We start from the raw sequence: 22,177 nt of genomic DNA, 5'->3' as shown, positions 1-22,177 counted from the left end.
CAAACCAATGCCCTTATCTTAGTACAGGAGACCATTTGGTGTGTGCATTTAAATGACTTTAAAATTCTGTAACCGATACACTTGGGCCTTGGGTCTGATCACATATATATATATAAAGATTCCTTAAGGCCACCAAAACAAAACAAAATGAAACAAAAAACCTGTGCCTGTGTGCATTCACACCCCTAGAATGTTCCTTGCAGCAATAAAATTGAAAACCACATAAAAGGCTATCAATAGGAGAATGGACAATTAAATCTTTTTTTTTTTTTTTTTGAGATAGAGTCTCACTCTGTTGCCCAGGCTAGAGTGCCGTGGCATCAGCCTAGCTCACAGCAACCTCAAACTCCTGGGCTCAAGCGATCCTTCTTCCTCAGCCTCCCGAGTAGCTGGGATTACCGGCATGTGCCACCATGCCCAGCTAATCTTTTCTATATATTTTTAGTTGTTCAGCTAATTTCTTTCTATTTTTTAGTAGAGACGGGGTCTTGCTCTTGCTCAGGCTGGTCTCGAACTCCTGAGCTCAAAACGATCCGCCCGCCTCGGCCTCCCAGAGTGCTAGGATTACAGGAGTGAGCCACCGCAGGCTAAGTCTTTATTCACATTTTCATAGTGAATCTCCACAGCTGCGCTGCAAGACAGTCTTTTCACCATATTTTCTCAGACTCAGAGAGGAGCAGCCATGTGCCCTTGTCCTTGGCAAACAGACCCCAACTCCAGAAACAGTCTGACCTGTCTGCGCCTGTCTGCTAAAGAAAAAAAAAAATATTCTAACACTATTAAAACGGTAAGGAAGACTCTATTCAGGGCTGTACAATAGGGGTATTGCAATAAGGGAGAGAAATCAGGCTCAGTTCCAAATACAGCAAAGACAGCTGGGGATTAGTAGCCAGAAATCAGAGTGAGGGGGTCGTGGAGGGAATATTATTACTAAGAGGTGATATCAAGGGTAAGAAGAGTCTTGCTAAACTGATCTAAAAAGACTCTTGCTAAAGGCAGGACAAGGATTTATACGTCAAAAGTGGGGGATGACGAACTTGATCAGATATTACGGGTGAGGGATGATACGTAGCGTCCTTTGCTAAGACTGGCCAGGCCAGGCCAAAGACAGGCTCAGGGTCATGGTCAAGGACTGATCAAAGCCTAGTCCAGAAGAGGGCTCAGAGAATAACGTTTGACTAAAGTTTGGTCAGAGAGACAGTCTTTGTCACCTCTCCATGCCTCAGTTTCTTCCCCTGCGAAATGGGCATAATAAGAGGCCCCACATAGAGGGTCGCTGACAGGATTAAATGAGATAATGCAACGTAAAGCGATCACCGTGTAGCCTTCTCAGTAAATGGCAACCACTGACTCGCCCAGTGGGGATCTAAACTCAGATCTGGTGGTGGGAAGTCCAAGCTGCTACCTTGACCGCTAGGGGGCCTCAGATGACAGGGCTGCTGGTGATCAGGAAGGGAACAGGAACTGGTAGGTCAGGAATGCCTCCCGGAAGTTAAGTGGGGAATCCCAGCCCGCAAGGTGGAGTTGGCCAGGTAGAGCCGAGAGAAGGGAGGTGGGACGGGATGGAAGGGGGAGCCACAAGGCAGGGGTTTGGAGGGTTGAATGGCGTCCGGGTGCAGCCTTGAATGCCGAGGTGAAGACAAGATCCTACGCCCCGGGTCAGGGTCCCATACACCTGACTTGAGCACAGAGCCCAGCTGGGAAACCCAGGTTCTGGTCTCACCGCCCCCAAACCCAGCTCTCCCGCCTACTTCCGTATCTCCGCCCTTCCCGTGGCAGCCAATCGCAGACGTTGTAGTGCATCCGGGGGCTGATCCAGCCAATCGAGGCTGAGTCACGAGTAACACCAAGGCCCAATTGGAGCGCCGCCGTTGCGGCGAACAGCTCAATGATTGCGTAGGAAAGGGCAGGGCAGCGGCCAATGGGCGTGTGCGTTTCAGGCGGCCAATGGGAGGCGGCGTCTCGGTGGCGAACCAGCTGCGGCTCCACAGGGCGGCGGCGGCGGCGGCAGCGGGGCGGGGTCCGGGTTCGAGTCCAGAGTCCTGGGGGAAGGGTGAGTCTGGAGGGGGACATGGAAGGGGCGCTCCCAGGAGGTCATCAGGAAGGAGGCGCGGGGACTGGTTGCGCTTGGCAGGCAGCACTTGGATGCCCCCGCTGCCTCGGGTCCAGTCCGATGCCCGGTGGGTGCACATCCCGGTTCCTGCCCCTGTCAGCCGGCTCTGGAGGTTTTGCGGGGCGGGGGGTGCAGCCTTCCCAGGTGCGGACCTCACCCCGACCCCATCTGCAAAGGCGGGTATGGATCCAGTGCGGACGAGGAAGGAGGAAGTGAGCACCGGGAAAGCCCCATGTCTTGGATCCCGTCTGAAACATTAGTAGATGTTAGCACTGGGCATTTATTTAAGCACTTACTGTGTGCCAGGCCCTTCCCCTACCCCATCTCATTGAATCTTCCCAACAACCCTTTGAAGTAGAGACTTACATACCTATTTTCCAGACAACGACATAAACTCAGAGAGGAGCCAAGTCCTGAGGCATCTGACTTTCTGCCATTGTGACATCCTCCTCTTCCCATCACTGTCTTAAACCAGCGACATCAGTGGAATCCCCGACAGCCCTTCCCTGACCATACCGGAGACCTAACCTTTCGCTCAGGAGGCCTAGGCCCTGGGTTGGGGAAACAGAGCTGGACCCTAATCCTCCTAGGAGTCAGCAAGGACTGGAGTCACTCATGGGACGAAAGGGTAGGTGTGGGGGACAGGGATCGCGGCCTAAACGAGAAAAACAATGACAATGATGAAATTAATCATAATTATTTTATTCTCGTTTTGGTCATTATTTGTTATCTTTTTCATGTCTACATCAAGGTCTGAACTGAACGTGTAACATGCTGAACTTCGTTGAAACGTCACAACCATCTTTCGATGGCTCCCAGCACCTCCCTTTTCCTGATGGGGAAACTGAGGCCCAGAGTGGCTGAGTGACTTGCTATAGTTGACACAGGGAGCTCCAGGACTCACCCCCAGGTGTGTTTGACTATGCCTGTCTGCCTGCTGATCTCAGGGAGGTGGGTTCAGAGTGGATTTTTATATTGGTGCATATTGTCAAAAGAGGGGAGGGGCTGGGCACAGTGGCTCACACCTGTAATCCCAGGACTTTGGGAGGCTGAGGTGGGAGGATCACTTGAGGCCAGGAGTTTGACACCAGCCTGGGCAACACAGCAAGACCTCGTTTCTACAGGAAGAAAAAAAATTTTTTTTGAGAGAGTCTCACTTGGTTGCCCCAGGCTAGAGTGCAGTGTGTAATTATAGCTCACAGCATCCTCAAACTCCTGGGCTCAAGCGATCCTCCTGCTTCAGCCTCCCCAGTAGCTGGGACTACAGGCATGTACCATGATGTCCAGCTAATTTTTCTATTTTTAATAGAAATGGGGTCTCACTCTTGCTCAGGCTGGTCTTGAACTCTTGATTTCAAGCGATCCTCCTAGAGTGCCTCCTAGAGTGCTAGGATTACAGGTGTGAGCCACTGCACCCAGCCCAGAAAAAAAATTGAAAAATTAGTCAGGCATAGTGACATGTGCCTGTAATCCCAGCTACTCCAGAGGCTGATGCGGGAGGATTGGTTGAACCCAGGAGGTTAAGGCTTCAGTGAGCTATGATTGAGCCATTGCACACCAGCCTGGGTGACAGAGTGAGACCCTGTCTCTTAGGGGGGAAAAAAAAAGAGGGGTGGTTTTGGTGTTATCATTGATGACAGATCTACTAGGTGGGGACGCATACCCCAGCCCTGTCAAACAAATGTGGAAACTGAGGCTCAGAGATGGGGAATCAGGTGTCTAAGGTCACACAGTGAGGGGGACCTAGAATCTTTGAGGTGCTAAAGGGGGCCTCCAGGCAAGGCCTGGGACCTGATGGACTGTTCTCTCCCAGCCGAGCCAGCCGTGAGGAGCATGCCCCTGTGCCAACGGCGGAGCTCCAGGGGCAGCAAGCCCGATGAGAACGGAGCTCAGCCTATGGCTGCCATGGGAGGCCTGAAGGTGCTTTTGCACTGGGCTGGCCCTGGTGGTGGGGAGCCCTGGGTCACCTTCAGTGACGGCTCGCTGACCGCTGAGGAGGTCTGCATCCATATCGCACACAAAATCGGTGAGTCTGGGACATCGACACCATCGGGGCTGGGTGGCGGTACAGGCAGCCGCTGGGCCCCATCCATCCATCCGTCCATCTGCACATTCATTCAGCAGCCATTGAGTGAGCACCTACTATATGCCAGCCCCAAATCACTGCCTTTGTAGAGCTGATATTCTAGTAGGGAAGACAGCAGAAACATAATAAATAAATGGCCAGGTGTGGTGGCTCCCCTACTTTGGGAGGCTGAGGTGGGAGGACCAGAGGATCACTGGGGACCAGGAGTTTGAGCCCAGCCTGGGCAACATAGCAAGACCCCATCTCTAAAAAAAAAAAAAAAAAAAATAGAAAAATTAGCCAGATGTGGTGATGTTCGCCTGTAATCCTAGCTACTCAGGAGGCTAAGGTGGGAGGATCGCTTAAGCCCAGAATTTGAAGGCTACAGTGAGCTGTGATCATGTCACAGCATTCCAGCCTGGGTGACAGAGTGAGTTCCTGTCTCTAAGAAAACATAAGTAAAATAAATTTTAAAATAAAAAAATAAGAAAACCGCATGAGAACGTCCAGAGATAATGGAGGAATATTAAGCAGCGAAGGGAGATGCGGCGTGCTGGGAGTGGAGAGAGGTTTCTCTGAGAAGGTGCCACTTGGATAACAAGTTAAGGAGGTAAGAGCGGGAGGCATGGTGATATCCAGGCAGAGGGAACAGCAAGTGCAAAGGCCCTGAGGTGGGAACTGGTCAGGAACAGTGAGGAGCAGAGTGAGTGAAGGGGAGACAGGAGGACGTGAGAAGGCAGATTATGTATGGGCTTGTAGGCTTTGGAGGGGACTTTGGATTTTATTCTGAATGACATGGGACCCCGGGAGGGCTCCTCTGTGAGCAGAGGAGAAACATGGCTGGACTTGGGTGCTTACAGGCGCCCTCTGGCGGCAGTCAGGGGAACAGACTGGGGCGGTCAAGGCATGAGAAAGGAGAGTAGGGCAGAGGAGACCTCTAGGTGGGACATGAAGGGGGCAGGTGAACCAGGGCCAGATCTTCCAGTAAGTTATATGCCAGACGGAGGACTTTAGAGTTTAGACCTCCTGAGAGCAGTAGGGAGCAGAACCCCAGAATGGCTTAGAGAAGCTGCAGTCGATGTTCTCGGAAGTATGATTTCACCTGTTGGCGGAGGGAAGGCCTCTCTCCAAGGAGGCAATGCTTACCTGTCCCTTCCTCCAGAAAGCCCCCTTAACCCTCGGCCGCCACATCCTGCTTCTGGATGGGGGCGCTCCAGTGGATGTCTGCATCTCAGACTTCCCCATCCATGGCTGATTCTTACAGGACTTGGACAGGTTAGCTGCGTGGCGTGAATGAGGCCCAGCAGAGGGAACAGTGTGCATAGAGTGCCCAGAGAGCTCGGTCAGTTGGAGGAAGCAAAAGACCTTCAGGGTGACTGGGGTTTCAATTTGGACAGTTTGAAAGGAAGTAAGAATTGAAACCAGAACATAATAGGCAGAAGCAAGGTCATGGTTACTCAGTGCTGGGACGGGCGGCGGGGGCAGGTGTTGAGCTTTTTCAGGGGGCAACAGGGAGCCATGGAAGGTTTAAGCCAGAGACTGAAGCAATCTGATTGGTTCTTCAGGAAGTCTCACAAGGAAGATATCCTCCCTTTGCCACAGGCAGTACAATTAAATGCAATGACTTTGCAGAGCAACTTGACATCTTCTAACAGTTGAAATGTACATTCCCTGAGGCCATAGAGTTCCACTCCTGGATGGATATTCACTCTACAAACACTTAGCTCATGTGTCCCAGGGGACACCTATGATAGCATTCAGAGCTGCCTCATTTATCATAGCTAAAAATGGTGGTTGGGTGCGGTGGCTCACACCTGTAATCCCAGCACTTTGGGAGGCCGAGGCAGGAGGATCACTTGAGGCCAAGAGTTTGAGACCAGCCTGAGCAAGAGTGAGACCCCATCTCTACAAAAAATAGAAAAATTAGCCGGGCATGGTGGTGGACGCCTGTAGTCCCAGCTACTCTGGAGGCTGAGACAGGAGGATCCCTTGAGCCCAGGAGTTTGAGGCTGCTGTGAGCTATGATAGCACCACTTCACTCCAGCCTGGGCAACAGAGTGAGACCCTGTCTCTAAAAAAATAATAAATAAATAAATAAATAAAACCCTACTGTAGCATGAAAAGCACATTGCAGAAGGACATCTGTAGTATAATGCCACACATTTCAAGTTTGTGACATTCAAGACTAGATTGGAAAGGACACAAAAATGATAAACACTACTTTGGGAGTATGCTGACCACCTCTTTGAAGGAGGAAAAACAAAAAAGATGTAGTCAGGAGCTTCAGTTGTACTTGTCAAGTTTTATTTCTTTATCTGGTGGCTGGTACATACATGATCATAAATTATTCTGAAGGGACTGTTTTAGATAAAACTCTAAAATGATATGTAGAAAAAGAAAGATGCCTTGGGTGGCTATGGAGAATGATGGCAAGTTTGGAGGCTGGACTAGAGTTGAGCTTTGGATTTGAAGGTGGCAGATGGATCCCAAGAACATGGAGGCTGCAGAAAGCGCAGGCCTTGGTGACCAATCCTCTGTGGAGGGGATGGGAGAAGTTGAGGACAAGGACCACGTTCCTGGCTCAGAGAACTGGGCAGAGGAGGGGCAGGTTTGAGGTCCACGAATGAGATATGTTTGGAATAAGGCACATCTAAGGGGGGCCTCTGATGTTCACAGGGAGATCCCAGGAGGAGGTTGCATGTGTCTTTGGGGCTGGAGTTTAGGGGAGACACTGGGCAAATTGCCAGCAGCTTATAGGGTTGTGTTAGTCAGGCTAAGGTAGGTTTTGCTGCAATAACAAGCAAACTTCCAAATCTTCCTGTTTTAAGACAATCAAGGTTTACCTAAAATCGAATACAGGTTGGATGGTTCACCTCCATCTTCACCACCTGGCACAAGGTGGTGACAGGAAAGATGGTAAGGGGGTTAATTCCAAGCTTGGAAATGTGTCCACCTCCCATTGGCCAGAAACCAATCCAATGCCCCCATCCTAGCTGCAAAGGACACTGGGAAATGAAGTCCTCCTGTGAGGCCACAGCATAGTCACCCATGCATTGTCCTCTGCCCATGAGCAATGTGAGACCAAAGCTGTAGGCAGGGGAGGTGGCCCAGGGTAGGAGTGTAAAGAGAGACAGAGAATCTGGGGGTCCTCCCTGCTGATGGCATCAGGTGACCTGACCTTGACCTCATTTCTCCCCTGAGGCAGGCATAACTCCTCCCTGCGTCAATCTCTTTGCCCTGTACGATGCCCAAGCTCAAGTCTGGCTGCCCCCAAACCACATCCTAGAGATCTCCAGTGACACAAGCCTGGTGCTGTATTTCCGCATGAGGTAGGTGAAGGCCCCTTGGAAGGTTTGTCCCCTTCTCTTCTGGAGCTGATCTGAGTCTATACTAAGCCCCCAGCTGTGCCCTTACCTTCCTGCAGGTTTTATTTCCGGAACTGGCATGGCATGAATCCTCAGGAGCCAGCTGTGTACCGCTGCGGGCCCCCAGGCACCGAGGCTTCCTCAGAACAGACAGAGCAGGGGGTGCAACTCCTGGACCCAGCCTCATTTGAGTACCTCTTTGAGCAGGTGTGAGCAGGGCTGGGGAGGGGTGGCAGGACTATTTAGGGGGGACTTACGAGCAGTTGAGGAGCCTCCACTTCCCTCCCTGATTCAATATAGCCAATAGGTTTCAACTCATGGCATCTGGGATCTTTTGGTTGCCTGAACTGATTGAGTTTGGGTTGAAGGGGAAAGAGTGTTGTGATTGATTAGTGATGTCTGCCACAGGCACAGGATTGGACAGAGTTGGTATGTATGCTGTATATTTGGTCTTTCCAGAAAATGGTGATCTCTCCCCTCCTCAAGGTGGCCAGAAACAGTAAACCAGAGTCCTCTGGCTAGAGAGTGAATGCATTCTTATGGCTCCTTTTCTGCCCAACTCCCCCGTCCCCAGGGCAAGCACGAGTTTGTGAATGATGTAGCATCACTGTGGGAGCTCTCAAACGAAGAGGAGATCCACCACTTTAAGAATGAGAGCCTGGGCATGGCTTTTCTGCACCTCTGCCACCTTGCCCTCCACCGCGGTGTACCCCTGGAGGAGGTGGCCAAGAAGATCAGGTGTCTGGGAATGGGGTGTTGATACTGCCTGGGTGGCAGGGGGTGGGAATGCCCCAAACATCTGGGAGCCAGGGTGGACTTTGCATATTGCCATGCTGTTATCCATTTATCATTTACTGAACATCTACTGGCACTAGTTTTTTGTGTTTTTTTGTCTGTTTTAAAGGCAGGTATAGGCCAGGTGTAGCAGCTAATGCCTATAATCCTAGTATTTTGGGAGGTCAAAGCGGGATGATTGCTTGAGCCCAGGAGTTCGAGACCAGCCTGGATAACATAGCAAGACTCCACTGCTACAAAAAAATAGAAAAATTAGCCAGGCATTGTTCCACATGCCTGTAGTCCCAGCTGCTTGGGAGGCTGAGGCAGGAGGATCACTTGAGCCCAGAAGTTTGAGATTGCAGTGAGCTGTGATGATATCACTGCACTCTAGCCTGGGCAATAGAGTGAGACCCTGTCTCAAAAAAATAAAATAAAATAAAGGCAGGTATATTCCTGAATGGCACTAGTTCTAAATGTTGAGGTCACAACAGTGAACAAGTCAGACAAAACTTTCCACTCTCTTGGAGGTCCCATCCCATGGAGTCAGGCAGTTAACAAAATACAAAAGTGAAATATACAGGCCTGGTGCTGTGCCTCACTCCTGTAGTTCCAGCCATTTGGGAGGCTGAGACAGGAGGATCGCTTGAGCCTAGGAGTTGGAGGCTGCAGTTAGTGGGGTGGGGGAGGAAATCGGAACAGGAAAGTAGGGACCTGGCAGACCCTCAAAGCCCATTGACTTTGACAACTCATTCTAATTCAAGGGAAGGAAGGACACAGGAGTCTGCGGAGCTGGGAGCCAACTCTTCTCACTCCCACCAACAGAGCTGTGGTGGATCCATGCATCGCAGTGTGGGCTGGCCACTCAGGGCATACTGCCTGGAGGAGGCAGCACAAGAGCTGGATCTTTCAAAACCGGCCATTCTCTCTGGGCACGGTGGCTCACACCTGTAATCGCAGCGCTCTGGAAGGCCTAGATGAGAGGATCGCTTGAGGCCAGGAGTTGGAGGCTGCAGTGAACTATAATTGGGCCACTGCACTCCAGCATGGGTGATAGGGCAAGACCCTGCCTCAAAAGAAAAAAAAAGACAGCCATTTTTCTTAAAGCATAAATTTTGCCATCTCTATCCTGTTATCCTCTGAAGGACTAGGCCTGTGGCAGCAAAGTCCAGGGCTTTGGGAAGCCCAGAGGAGGGACCCTGTGCAGGCTGGACATCAAAGAATGCTTCCCTGGGGGAGGTGACTTCTCTGCTGAGACCATAAGTTGAGTTGGCTGCCAGACTACACTGGCAACACATTCTAGGGAGAGGGGATAGCATACATGAAGGCTGAGGCAGAAGGTGGCAAAGGCCCGTTTCCAGGGCAACTGAATATAGAAATTTTTAATGGTTTTTTTTTTTTAAAGACAGGATCTTGCCCTGTTTCCCAGGCTACGGTGCAGTGGTGTCATCATAGCTCACTGCCACCTCAAACTCCTGGGCTCAAGTGATCCTCCTGCCTCAGCTTCCTAAGCAGCTGGGACTACAGGTGCGCGCCATTACGCCTGGCTAATTTTTCTATTTTTTGTAGATATGGGGTCTTGCTATGTTGCCCAGGCTGGTCTTGAACTCCCGGCCTCAAGTGATCCTCCCGCCTCTGCCTCCCAAAGTGCTGGGATTTGAGGCATTTTCCACTGCCCCCGGCCGGTGTGCCTATTTTCTAGATGAGCTGAGGCTCAGAGAGGTTAAGCCGCTTGCCCCATGTTGCCCGACCTGCCACACAGGTCCCTGACAGGTCCCTCCATGTGGCCCCCACAGCTTCAAGGACTGCATCCCACGCTCCTTCCGGAGGCAGATCCGGCAGCACAACGTGCTGACGCGGCTGCGCCTGCGCAGTGTTTTCCGCAAGTTCATCCGGGCCTTTCAGCCAGGCCTCCTCTCCCAGCAATTGGTCATGGTCAAATACCTGGCCACACTGGAGCGGCTGGCGCCCCGCTTTGGCACGGAGCGCCTGCCGGTGTGCCACCTGAGGCTGCTGGCCCAGGCCGAAGTTGAGCCCTGCTACACCCTGGACAGCGGGCAGTCCCCCGCGGACCCCAACCCTGAGTCTGCAGCTGGGCCCTCCACCCACGAGGTGCTGGTGACAGGCACCGGCGGCATCCAGTGGCGCCCTATACAAACGGAGGTGAGCAGGGTGCCTCTTCCGCTCTGGGGTTCCAAGTAGGGCTGGGGCGGGGATCTCTGCTCATCTTTGAGGGTGGCTGAGGTGAGCCCTCTCCCCATATGGCTCTCGGCTGGCTGTCCCCTGGGGTCTGTTCCTTGGAGAGTGTGCTACATCTGCCTGCCCCCTGGGGTCCTGATTTCTGGAGTCTGCACCCCTGGGAAATCCCTTTGTCTGGGGACCTGGCACCAGGGGATGAGTGGACCGGGATTGTGCACTCTGCCTTCCCAGAGGTTGCTGACATGTGTTATCTCTTGGGGGTGGGTCCCTGTCCTGCCTGTGACACCTGGACTCCTGGGAGGGTGACCTGAGGTGGTGCCTGGCGCCTCTGGCTCCCATCTCTCTCCTGAGCAAAAGTGCAAAGGAAATTAACAGGCATCGCCTACTCCGACCCCCTGCCCTACACACTGGGTGTCTAGGGCTCTAGTGGTGGCGGTGGCAGCAGCAACATCAGTGGCAGGAATCCCCACGCCAGCCTGTCTGGGAAGAAAGCCAAGGTACACGAGGTGGGGGACCCACCAGTGGACAGGCCGCAAGAGCCACCATGGGCCTACTTCTGCGACTTCCGGGACATCACCCACGTGGTGCTCAAAGAACGCCGTGTCAGCATCCATCAGCAGGACAACAAGTGCCTGGTGGGGCCCGGGTGGGAGTGGGGGCTCTGGGCTGGGGGCTGCTGTGGCTTGGGCCACCTGCCTGATGTGACCTGCCCCTGTCCTGTAGGAACTCAGCCTGCCCTCCCGGGCCGAGGCCCTGTCCTTCGTGTCGCTCGTGGATGGCTATTTCCGCCTGACAGCTGACTCCAGTCACTACCTGTGCCACGAGGTGGCCCCACCACGGCTGGTGATGAGCATTCAGGATGGCATCCACGGCCCCTTGCTGTGAGTGCCCGGGGGCGGGGGTGCAGGGGGGCCGAGGGGACCTAGGGGGGCACCACCGAGGCTGCCAGCTAGACTGTGCGCACCAGGAGCTGTGTGTGTGCATATGTGTTTGCCCACGTGTGCATACATGTGTACATTTATTTCTCAGTGTGTGAGTACATCATGTGCATGTGTGCACACGTGTGCGTGCGTGCACCAGTGTGTGCTTATGTGAGTGCACACGTACACGTGCATTTATGAGAGTGCATGCACACGTGTTTGCCTGTGCGCATGGTTGTGTGTGCACACACTGTGTGTACATGAGAGTGAGCACACGTACGTATGCACACCAGGGGTTATGGGACAGGGTGGTATGGACTGCATGTCATCACGAGCATCCTGTGTTCGGGACTGTCACTGTGCAGTTCTGGATGTACAACTGCCTGTTTGTCATGTGGCTATGTCACTGCGCCAGTGACTGTGTTTGAGACTGTCATTGCATATTGAGGTTGTCATTGCACAAAATGGGTGATGTCCATGGGGCCATGTGTTGCACTGACACTGGTGACAATTCGGGGTGTGTCGGGCACTTCCACCTCTGCAGGCAGGTGCCGTGCTGGCAATTTGTGTGTCACTGTCTCAGCAGGTTTGTTTGTGACTTGTGGGGCCAAGAGTGTGAAGTGTCCATACCCGTGGGGCCATCAGGTGCAGGGGTGTGCGTGGCCATCCTGGGTGCTGCCAGGTCATGGTTTGTGACTGTGTGCTTATCTGGTCTTCAGCTGTCTCTTGTCCTTACCTGTGACACGGGCAGGGGGGAGTGGCTGTTCCACCTCGTGAGGCCTGTGGCCGTGCCTGCCTTCACGGCTGGGTGTGTACTGCCCCTGGTACAGGTGTCGGGGGCCATGTTGTTATGTCAGCCACTGCATGTGTTGCTATCTGGGCCTGTGTGGCTGTGTCACCTTGTAGTGCCTGTGATAATTGTCACCTCTGGGTTTGGGATGTCAGGGCCCCCGTGTTGCTGTGTTACATAATCAGGTGTATCTATGATTGTTGTCCTTTGGGTGTATGACAGATCATCCATCATCTGTCACCCTGAGAGTGGCCCCAGGTGGCTGTTTCCTGTCTTGGGTGTGTCAACCTTGTTAGCCCCTGTGTCTGTTATGCACAAGTTTGTACCTGTTCTTGTGCTTGTATCCCTATGTGAGTGGCCGTATATGTGTGTGTGTGTCCAGACTTAGTGTCACAACTTTAGTGGATGTGTCTGTCACTTGTCCCAGCTGGGCTGTGCCCCTCTGGACAGGTGTTCTGTGTTGTTTACCCAGTGTGTGTCCAGCAGTGGCCCTGGGTGGCCTGATGGTGTCCCCTCATCCCCCTCTTCCCCAGGGAGCCGTTTGTGCAGGCCAAGCTGCGGCCCGAGGACGGCCTGTACCTCATCCACTGGAGCACCAGCCACCTCTACCGCCTCATCCTCACAGTGGCCCAGCGTGGCCAGGTGGTCCTGGGGCAGGGGACCTGGGCTGGGGCTGGGCATGCTCCCTGCCTGGACCCCTGCTCACCGTGTGCACCCCTGCCACCTCCACACAGTCACCTGGCCACGCACAGAGCCTGCACCTCCGCAAGTTCCCCATTGAGCAGCGGGCTGGGGCCTTCGTGCTGGAGGGCTGGGGCCGCTCCTTCCCCAGCGTGCGGGAGCTGCGGGCCGCCTTACAGGGCTGCTGGCTGCGGGCTGGGAACGACAGCTTCTCTTTGCACCGCTGCTGCCTGCCACGGCCGGGAGGTAAGGTGATAGGGACCGCCGGGTGGGGGTGGCATCTCTGCCCCATGCCAGCCCTCAGTGACATCGCCCCTGCCCCCAGAAATCTCCAACCTCATCGTCATGCGGGGGCCTCGGGCCAGCAGCAGGCAGCTCAACCTCAGCCAGCTCAGCTTCCACCGAGTCGGCCAGGACAAGATCACTCAGGTGGGTGGCGGGGAAGGGCTGGGGCCCCGGGGAGGTCAGCTGCCAACTGTCCTCATGGCGATGTTCTGTGCCTTGTTCCTGTAGCTGTCCCACTTGGGCCAGGGCACGAGGACCAACGTGTATGAGGGCGTCCTGCAAGTGGAGGGCGGGGACCCCGAGGAGGGCAAAGTGGACGGCGGGGACCCCCTCGTGCCCGGTGGGAACTCTGGGCAGAAGCTACGAGTGGTGCTCAAAGTGCTGGATCCTAGTCACCATGACATTGCCCTGGTGAGTGACACGGCCCAGCCTGCGTGTGTCTGCAGAGTAGGGCACGGGGGGGCAGGATGGGACGAGTTGGGTTTGCAGCCACCTGACCTGCCTGGTCCCCACAGGCCTTCTACGAGACGGCCAGCCTCATGAGCCAGGTGTCCCACGTGCACCTGGCCTTTGTGCACGGCGTCTGTGTGCGCGGCTCTGAGAGTGAGTGGGCCCCGCCACACCCAACCCCCTGTTCCCGGCCACCCCCCACTTTTACCTGCTGCCTGGGTGGCATCGGACCCTCAACTTACACCCCAGCCTATGACGACTTCTCCACTCTCCCCTGCACCCTGACCCTCGGCTACACCTTGACCTTCAACCTATATTCCCAGCCCTGACTATATTCCAGCCCTCAACTTACATCCCTTGACCTCGCCGGCACCCTGACCTTTGACCTACACCCTGATTCCTGACTCCATCTCAATTAACATCTGCCACCGGCATGACCTCCACAACCTAGGCCCTGTCCACCCTCTGACCCCATCAGCACTAGTGCCCCAGGCAGACCCCAGCCCTGTCGGGACCCTGACATCCAATCCTACTGAAAGCCCAGCTGCAGCACACCCCAACTCTGTGTGGACCTCAAAATTCCTTGTACAGGTGACCCCAGACCCGCTGGTCCCTCAACCCCATGTGTGTACATTTCTCTTATTTTCACATTGGCACTGGCCCATACCCAGACCCGCATCTTCCTGCCTATTCTGGAAGAATCCATTTTGGGTTTTTTTTTTTTTTAGGGTCTTGCTCTGTCACCCAGGCTGGAGTACAGCAGTGATGCAGTCACAGCTCACTGTAGCCTTGAATGCTTGTGCTCAAGTGATCCTCCCGCCTCAGCCTCCTGAGTAGCTGGAACTACAGGCGCACGCCACCATGCCTAGCTACTTACTTATTTTTTTGTAGAGATGGGGTCTCACTATGTTGCCCAGGCTGGTCTGGAATTCCTGGCCTCAAGTGACCCTCCCACCTCAGCCTCCCAGAGTGCTGGGATTACAGGCATGAGCTACTGCACCCGGCCTGGCATCCTAACATCACTTTGCCCCAGCCTCAAGCACCCTACTTCCCCACTTCCGTGGTCACCTTTATCACTTGAACTTCACCTTCCTTAATGCCCCGGCCCACCTGGACTCACACGCCACTGTCCACCTCTGCTTTACCCTGCGCCCACTGCAGCCTCTGCCCCGTCTTGCATTTCTCCTCTCCCCAAACTCACGCCCAACCCAGACCAAACCCTGCCCACACCTCTGCCCTGACACCTCCCCAGCCATAAGCCCAGTCCCTGAGTCCAATCCTGCCCCTGTCTCCCTCCCCCAGAGGGTAGAAGCAGGCAGGCAGCCTCTGGAGCAGCTTTGTCTTTGCAGACATCATGGTGACGGAGTATGTGGAACATGGGCCCCTAGATGTGTGGCTGCGGCGAGAGAGAGGCCACGTGCCTGTGGCCTGGAAGGTGGTGGTCGCCCAGCAGCTGGCCAGTGCCCTCAGCTACTTGGTGCGTGGCCTGTGCCTGGGACCCTTGGCATTAGGGAGGGCCAGGGTGGTCTTAGCATTGGGGTGGGAGGCCTCCACCCTTTGCTCAGTCTACACGCAGACCCTGGCACATGAACCTCCTCTGCCTAGTGGCCGAGGCCCTTGGGGCCTGGCCATGTGGCCTCCTCTGACTGTCTTTCTCTCTTACCCTTCCTTCTTCCAGCCCCTCCTGCTCTGGTCACCCCAGTTTCCAAAGCTCCCCCTTCACCTACTCATTCAGTGTTTACTGAGCACCCTCTATGTTCCAGGCCCTGTCCTAGACCCTGGGGACACAACAGAGAACAGAACAGACCAATCCCTGTCCTCAGGGAACTGGCATTTTAATAGGAAGGGACAAACAAGGAAAAATGAGTATGTGACACAATATGTTAGAAAATAATAAGAATTACTAGGCATAGCGGCTCAGCCTGTAATCCCAGCACTTTGGGAGGCCAAGGTGGGAGGATTGCTAAAGGCCCGGGGTTCGAGACCAGCCTGGGCAATATAGCAAGACTCCGTCTCTTAAAAAAATAAAATTAAATTAAAAGATAAAAAGCATAGGGGCAGAGATGAAGAGTTGCTATGGTTTGGGGAAGAGGTGAAGTTTTAAATAGGTGGCCCCAGAAGGAGGGGGGCAGGGGGGAGCTCTGAGGGCTCTGAGGGAACAGAATTCCAGGTAGAAGGAACAGAATTCCAGGTAGAAGGAACAGCCAGTGCAAAGGCTCTGGAGAAGGAGTGTGCCTGCATGGGTTTGAGGAGAGCCTTGGCCACCAGCTCTGGGAGAACAGGAAGTACCGCACAGTCCCCAGCGCTATTTCGTCATGGTGACAAGTGTATTGGCATCCCAGTAGTCACCAGAATTGTCTTTTTCACATTGGCTGTCCCTGGCAGGGGCACCATGGTTTAGGGGTTGGGAGTCAGGTCTGCGCCCCTCCCCCATGGCCACATCCTTCTCCTTCACACCCCAGGAGGACAAGAACTTGGTTCATGGTAACGTGTGTGGCCGGAACGTCCTGCTGGCACGGCCTGGGCTGGCAGAAGGCACCAGCCCCTTCATCAAGCTGAGTGACCCAGGCGTGGGCCTGAGTGCCCTCTCCAGGGAGGGTGAGAACCTGAGCAGGGCTGGGCGCAGAGAGGGGCTTCCTCTCCTCTTCCCACCCTCAGTGACCTCTGACCCTGGCCCCCAGAGCGGGTGGAGCGGATCCCGTGGATGGCCCCTGAGTGTCTGCCCGGCGGAGCCAACAGCCTGAGCACCGCCACCGACAAGTGGGGCTTTGGTGCCACCCTCCTAGAGATCTGCTTCGATGGGGAAGCCCCCCTTCAGGGCCGAGGCCCCTCCGAGGTACGTCCAGGGGAGGTGAATGGAAGCCAGGCCAGAAGGGACAAGTGTCCCAGCTCAGCTCAGCAGAGTCAGCAGGACTGGGGTTCCAAGTCCTGGCTCTGGGGCCGTGAGCAAGTTGTCCCCCTTTGCCCATGCCTTGTCTGCAGAATGGAACTGGCCAAGAGCAGGCACCTGGCTGGTCTGGCCCTGCTGCTCCAGGGACCTGCCTCTGCTTATTGGGGAAGGGGTGGGGGAGTATGGGGGTTGCTGATTCCTGTGGGTCCCCTGCCCTACAGAAAGAGCGTTTCTACCAGAAGCAGCACCAGCTGCCTGAGCCCTCGTGCCCCGAACTGGCCACGCTCACCAGTCAGTGCCTGACCTACGAGCCAGGCCAGAGGCCGTCATTCCGCACCATCCTGCGCGACCTCACTCGGCTGCAGCCACACAGTGAGCCACCTCCCAGTGCTGGGACCCTGGGGAAGGGGTCAGGGATGGCGTTCCTGCTGATGCACCCACAGTATGCCCAAGGTCTGTGGCCAGGTGTACAGTGGCACAGGGTGTGTGCTCGTTTCCAATTCACTTAAAGGCCCTGGCTGTCCTGAGCTGTCCTTTTTATTAATGTTTCCACAACTTCTTTGGATATGAGACCACCATAGTTTTTTTCTTTACTTAATGAAATGTCTGTGCACTCTATCCAATCTCAGGACATTCAAGTGTCAGTTTTAATGTGGCCCACTCTGCACATGTTGGACAGGAACTGTAATTTTTCCGCTGTTGCAAAAATATGTTTTCTTACCTCTGGGGGCAGAGGCTGGTGGAGCAGCGGCCACTTCGGGACCCCCAAGCATGGGTCCACTGGGGAAAGGGCCAGTGTCTGGCCTCACTTACTGGGGCTCTTCCAGATCTTGCTGACGTTGTGACTGTGAACCCCGACTCCCCGGCGTCGGACCCCACGGTTTTCCACAAGCGCTATTTGAAAAAGATCCGGGATTTGGGCGAGGTGAGGGTGGGTCCTGGCCCACGTGGTGGGGGAGAAGTTTGGGAATTAAGTAAAGTCCTGCCTAAGGGTGGTTTTGGGGAGAAGTGAGTGGGGCGTGGCATAGAAGACCCTCAGCTTTGAGTGAGGCCCTGGGGAATTGGAAGAGGTCTGGGCTCCCAGGAGACCCATCTACACGGAGTAGGTGGGACCTGGAACTTTTAATGTGGATCTGCATGGGGGCAGAGCCTGGGAACTCGGGGGTGGGGCTGACCAGCTGTCGTGCGCTCCGGCCAGGGTCACTTTGGCAAGGTCAGCTTGTACTGCTACGACCCGACCAACGACGGCACTGGCGAGATGGTGGCCGTGAAAGCCCTCAAGGCGGACTGCGGCCCCCAGCTCCGCTCCGGCTGGAGGCGGGAGATAGACATCCTGCGCACGCTCTATCACGAGCACATCGTCAAGTACAAGGGCTGCTGCGAGGACCAAGGTGGGCCCGGCCGGGCGGGGCGGGGCCTAGCTGTGTATGGGGTGTGGCTAGGACGTGGGTGTGGCGTTGTGGGCGGGGCCTGGTTGGCTTGGCCAATTAGAGCCTCTTGAGCCCAGGCTGCCTCCTTCCCACCTCGCGGGCGCTGCCTGGTGGACCCAGGATGGGTAGAGTCACCGGTAGCTCCCTCGCATGGGGATGGGGTACAGGATGGGCCCTTCTCACCTAAGGACTGGGCCTAGCGTGCGCGGGTCTTGGCCTTCCCTCTCCACTTTGGAGGGGACTCTGCATGGCTCAGGGTGGGCTGTCCCCGGCCCCTCTATGTCCCCCCGCCCTCCGCACCAGGCGAGAAGTCGGTGCAGCTCGTCATGGAGTACGTGCCCCTGGGCAGCCTCCGAGACTACCTGCCCCGGCACAGCGTCGGGCTGGCCCAGCTGCTGCTCTTCGCCCAGCAGATCTGTGAGGTGGGTCGGCCCCGCTGCTGCTTCCAGAACTCGCCCCCTCCTCTTGGATCTGGCCTGGTCTGAGCCAGTCCAGTCCTGTCTGGTCGCACACCCCGCCTCCGCTCGCTTGGCCACGCCTAGCAGATTCAGTCCCGCCCAATTGGCCCTCCCCCTGCCAAGCATCTCTCGTCTGGCCCTGCCCCTGCTTTCGGGCCCCGCCCCCCTTGCTTGGCCACACCTGTCATCCTGCGCTCTCTAGCAGCCAGTCCCCAGGCCTGACCTGACCCGCCCCCAGCCCTCCTGGCTGCTCAGGCCCGCCAGCGCAGGCCTACCCCTGCCCCATAGGTCCTGACCTGCCCCGCCCCGCCCCCAGGGCATGGCCTACCTGCACGCGCAGCACTACATCCACCGAGACCTCGCTGCGCGCAACGTGCTGCTGGACAACGACAGGCTGGTCAAGATAGGGGACTTTGGCCTAGCCAAGGCGGTGCCCGAAGGCCACGAGTACTACTGCGTGCGCGAGGATGGGGACAGCCCCGTGTTCTGGTGACCAGGAGGGGCGCACACTGGGGGTGGGGTGCCAGGGTTATTTGGAACAGGCAGGGTGGAGGAGACAGACGCTGAGTCTGAGGTGACCCCCTCCTCCCCCGACCAGAAAAAAAAGAAAAATCCCAGTGGAAATGGGTGGGGCCTGGAGAGGTGAGGGGGCGGGGCCAAGCTGGCCTGGCCAATTAGCGTCTCACCCCCACTCAGGCTGCGCCCTTAAGGGTGGGTCCTAACTGAGGCCAGAGGGGTCCCTCAGTCCCACTTGAGGGCTCCAGCCTGGTCTGACCCCAAACCCCGAGTCTAGTCCCCAGGCCTGAATGTCCCCTCCCCCTAGGTATGCCCCAGAATGCCTGAAGGACGGTAAGTTCTACTATGCGTCCGACGTCTGGTCCTTCGGGGTCACCCTGTATGAGCTGCTAACACACTGCGACTCCAGCCAGAGCCCCCCCTCGGTGAGAGCCAGGCCCCCGCCCCAGAATTTGCTAGAAGAGTTAGACATGCATTCACATCCCAGCTCCTTACCCAAGCAAGCGCTTAACCTACCTGAGTCTCCCAGTCCTGATCTATAAAATGGGCCACTTACAGTGCGTGCAGGGGGCTTTGATTGTGACAGAACCCCCACTCCAACTGATGTAGGCAAAATAGGAACAGTATACTCCACTGTTTATACACTGCATGGGAAAGGGCGTGGCCGAGGGTGGGGCTTACACTGGACTCTCAGGTGTCATCAGGAATCCCATTTTCTCCACCTCTCTTCTCTGTGGTAAGATCTCCCCCTGTTGTGCCAGCAGTGAACCCCAGACCTCCAGGTATCCTGCCTGCTGGCTGCAGGCTGGGGGCCAGTGGTCCCCCTTGCCATAATTCTCAGGACTTTTCTCTGATTGGTCCACCTTGGCTCATGTGTCCACGTAAGTGGCCAATCACTGCATAGCCACCACGGTCCACAGTGATTGGCCAGACCTAGACTGGAAGGAGGAGCCCAGAATATGTTAGGGGTTTATTCCCAAAGCCAGAGAACCTTTACAGAAGAAAAAGAAGATTCTGGATGGATAAGAACTACTTGCTGTAAGGCTTTAATAATAACAACAAACACCTGATTCAGACTTACTCTGTGAATATTAGTTTATCCAACTCTCACAGTAACCCCAGGTGGTAGATGCTGTCACCCCATTTTAGGGATGAGGAAACAGGCCCAGAGAGGAAAAGTCCCAAATCCAAAGTCATACAGCCGAGAAGTGTGTGGAGGTGGGATTAGAACCCACGTGGTTGGCCAGGCGTGGTGGCTCATGCCTGTAATCCTAACACTTCGGGAGGCCCAGGTAGGAGGTTTGCTTGAGGTCAGGAATTTGAGGCCAGCCTGAGCAAGAGCGAGACCCCATCTCTACAAAAAATAGAAAAATTAGCCAGGCATAGTGGCGCACACCTGTAGTCCCAGCTACTTGGGAGGCTGAGGCAGGAGGATCACTTGAGCCCAGGAGTTTGAGGTTGCAGTGAGCTATGATGATGCCACTGTGCTCTAGCCAGGGCGACATCGTGAGACACTGTCTCAAAAAATGAAAAAACGACAAAGCAAAAAATAAATAAATAAATAAAAGAGGGGGGGGAAAGAACCCACACAGCCTTCACTGCCTCTTGAAAAGAATTCGTCTTATTTCTACTATAGAAATTCATCGAGCTCATAGGCCACACCCAGGGCCAGATGACGGTGCTGAGACTCATAGAGCTGCTGGAACGAGGGGAAAGGCTGCCCCGGCCTGACAGATGTCCCCCCGAGGTGAGGCCCCCCTGTGTCTTCTCCTGCCCCCACTATCATGGTATGGAGAGAGCCGCCACCACAGCCCGGGTGTTTCCTTCCTAGATCTATCTTCTCATGAAGAACTGCTGGGACACAGAAGCCTCCTTCCGCCCCACCTTCCAGAACCTCATACCCATCCTCAAGACAGTCCAGGAGAAATACCGAAGCCAGGCCCCTTCGGTGTTCAGTGTGTGCTGAGGCCCAGTGGTGCCTCCACTTGGGGGCATTGGACCAGGCAGTACTCACAGAGTGGGCCCAAGACGGAGAAATCAGCCTCACCTACCTGCTGTGCCTTACTTCTGTCCGGAGACCCCACCTCTGTGAACTGACTTTTCCATCCATGGCTGCGAGCCCAACCATGACCCTGAGGAACCCAGGACAAGCAGGGAGTGCATCAGGCCTTTAATCCCCTAACTCCTACACTGGGGTCCACCATCTCCACTAGCCAATAACTACTTGTTAAGTGTACACATTACTTGGTGAGGACCACATGCCACATAGATAAGACTGCCAGTTTCACCTTTTCATTCCTGTGTGACCTCAGGCCAATGGCTTCACCCCCCTGGGCCTCCATTCTTCACATGCAGTGGTCATGCTTGCTAGCTCATAGGACTAATGTAAAGATCTAATGAGGTGGTATATGCAAAATGCTTAGCAGAGGGACATGCAAATAAGTGTTTAATAAACATTCAATATGATTGTTATTCTGATGTTTGCCAAACTGTTTCTACTTACCGGATGTGACTTAAGATGGATTATGGAGTCAGTCACATTTGTGAAAGGCAGTTAGAAATTTTTCTTCTAAAGACTTTATGCAGGCTGGGCAAGGCGGCCCACGCCTGTAATCCTAGCACTCTGGGAGGCCGAGGCGGGAAGATTGCTTGAGGTCAGGAGTTCGAGACCAGCCTGAGCAAGTGCGAGACCCCATGTCTACCAAAAATAGAAAAAATTAGCCAGGTGTCATGGCATGCGCCTGTAGTCCCAGCTACTCAGGAGGCTGAGACAGGAGGATCCCTTGAGCCCAGGAGTCTGAGGTTGCAGTAAGCTACAATGATGCCACTGCATTCTACCCAGGGCGACAGAGTAAGACTGCCTCAAAAAACAACAACAAAAAAAGACTTTATGCCTTGCAACTTTTCTGACTGAACAATTCTATGCTATTCTAATGACAGATGCTTTTAATAACATTTTTCAAAATTAAATATTCACTATAATTTGAAATCTTTTGGGAGGAATAGGTAATATTGACATTGTTCCAAATTCCAAAAGCGTGTAAAAGTAGACAGTGAAATGTGTCCCTCCTCTGTCCCTCAGCTACTACTTTCTCTTCCCTGGAGGCAACCAATGTCGTCAGGTTTCCTACGTATGCTTCTGGTGATATTTTACCCAGATACAAGGAAATCTGCATACATATTATGTTTTCTCATCTTGTGCAAAATAGTAGCATGTTCCATACACTGTTCTAATCTATAT

At 54.6% G+C, this 22,177-nt stretch overlaps 1 protein-coding gene across 1 annotated transcript; it reads left to right on the top strand.

Annotated features, from left to right (window-relative positions):
- The first annotated feature begins 2,000 nt into the window (after window positions 1-2,000).
- On the top strand, window positions 2,001-21,363 carry TYK2 (tyrosine kinase 2). The gene is made up of 26 exons (XM_069478224.1): window positions 2,001-2,053; window positions 2,495-2,741; window positions 2,865-3,023; window positions 3,927-4,139; window positions 7,384-7,507; window positions 7,603-7,750; window positions 8,118-8,281; window positions 10,114-10,480; window positions 10,936-11,151; window positions 11,240-11,397; window positions 12,760-12,868; window positions 12,961-13,153; window positions 13,233-13,336; window positions 13,421-13,603; window positions 13,708-13,795; window positions 14,992-15,119; window positions 16,105-16,240; window positions 16,324-16,478; window positions 16,754-16,904; window positions 17,360-17,457; window positions 17,731-17,923; window positions 18,266-18,384; window positions 18,737-18,909; window positions 19,244-19,361; window positions 20,573-20,683; window positions 20,768-21,363. Exons 4-26 carry the CDS (start codon window positions 3,947-3,949, stop codon window positions 20,900-20,902), a joined length of 3,564 nt encoding a protein of 1,187 aa, XP_069334325.1. The 5' UTR covers window positions 2,001-2,053; window positions 2,495-2,741; window positions 2,865-3,023; window positions 3,927-3,946; the 3' UTR covers window positions 20,903-21,363.
- Window positions 21,364-22,177: the final 814 nt, after the last annotated feature.

Source organism: Eulemur rufifrons, chromosome 2 (genome assembly GCF_041146395.1).
Source record: "Eulemur rufifrons isolate Redbay chromosome 2, OSU_ERuf_1, whole genome shotgun sequence".
NCBI lineage: Eukaryota > Metazoa > Chordata > Mammalia > Primates > Lemuridae > Eulemur > Eulemur rufifrons.
Note: the sequence above shows the minus strand (reverse complement) of the source record. Positions and strands in the feature narration are given on the sequence as shown.

What these genes read in the sequence shown, in the direction of transcription:
- TYK2 (XM_069478224.1), top strand. Translation starts at nt 3,947, where the DNA reads ATGCCCCTGTGCCAACGGCGGAGCTCCAGGGGCAGCAAGCCCGATGAG. An exon ending in GGCGCCCTATACAAACGGAG is followed by an intron (nt 10,481 to 10,935) that starts GTGAGCAGGGTG and finishes CTGGGTGTCTAG; the next exon opens with GGCTCTAGTGGTGGCGGTGG. An exon ending in AGCAGGACAACAAGTGCCTG is followed by an intron (nt 11,152 to 11,239) that starts GTGGGGCCCGGG and finishes CCTGTCCTGTAG; the next exon opens with GAACTCAGCCTGCCCTCCCG.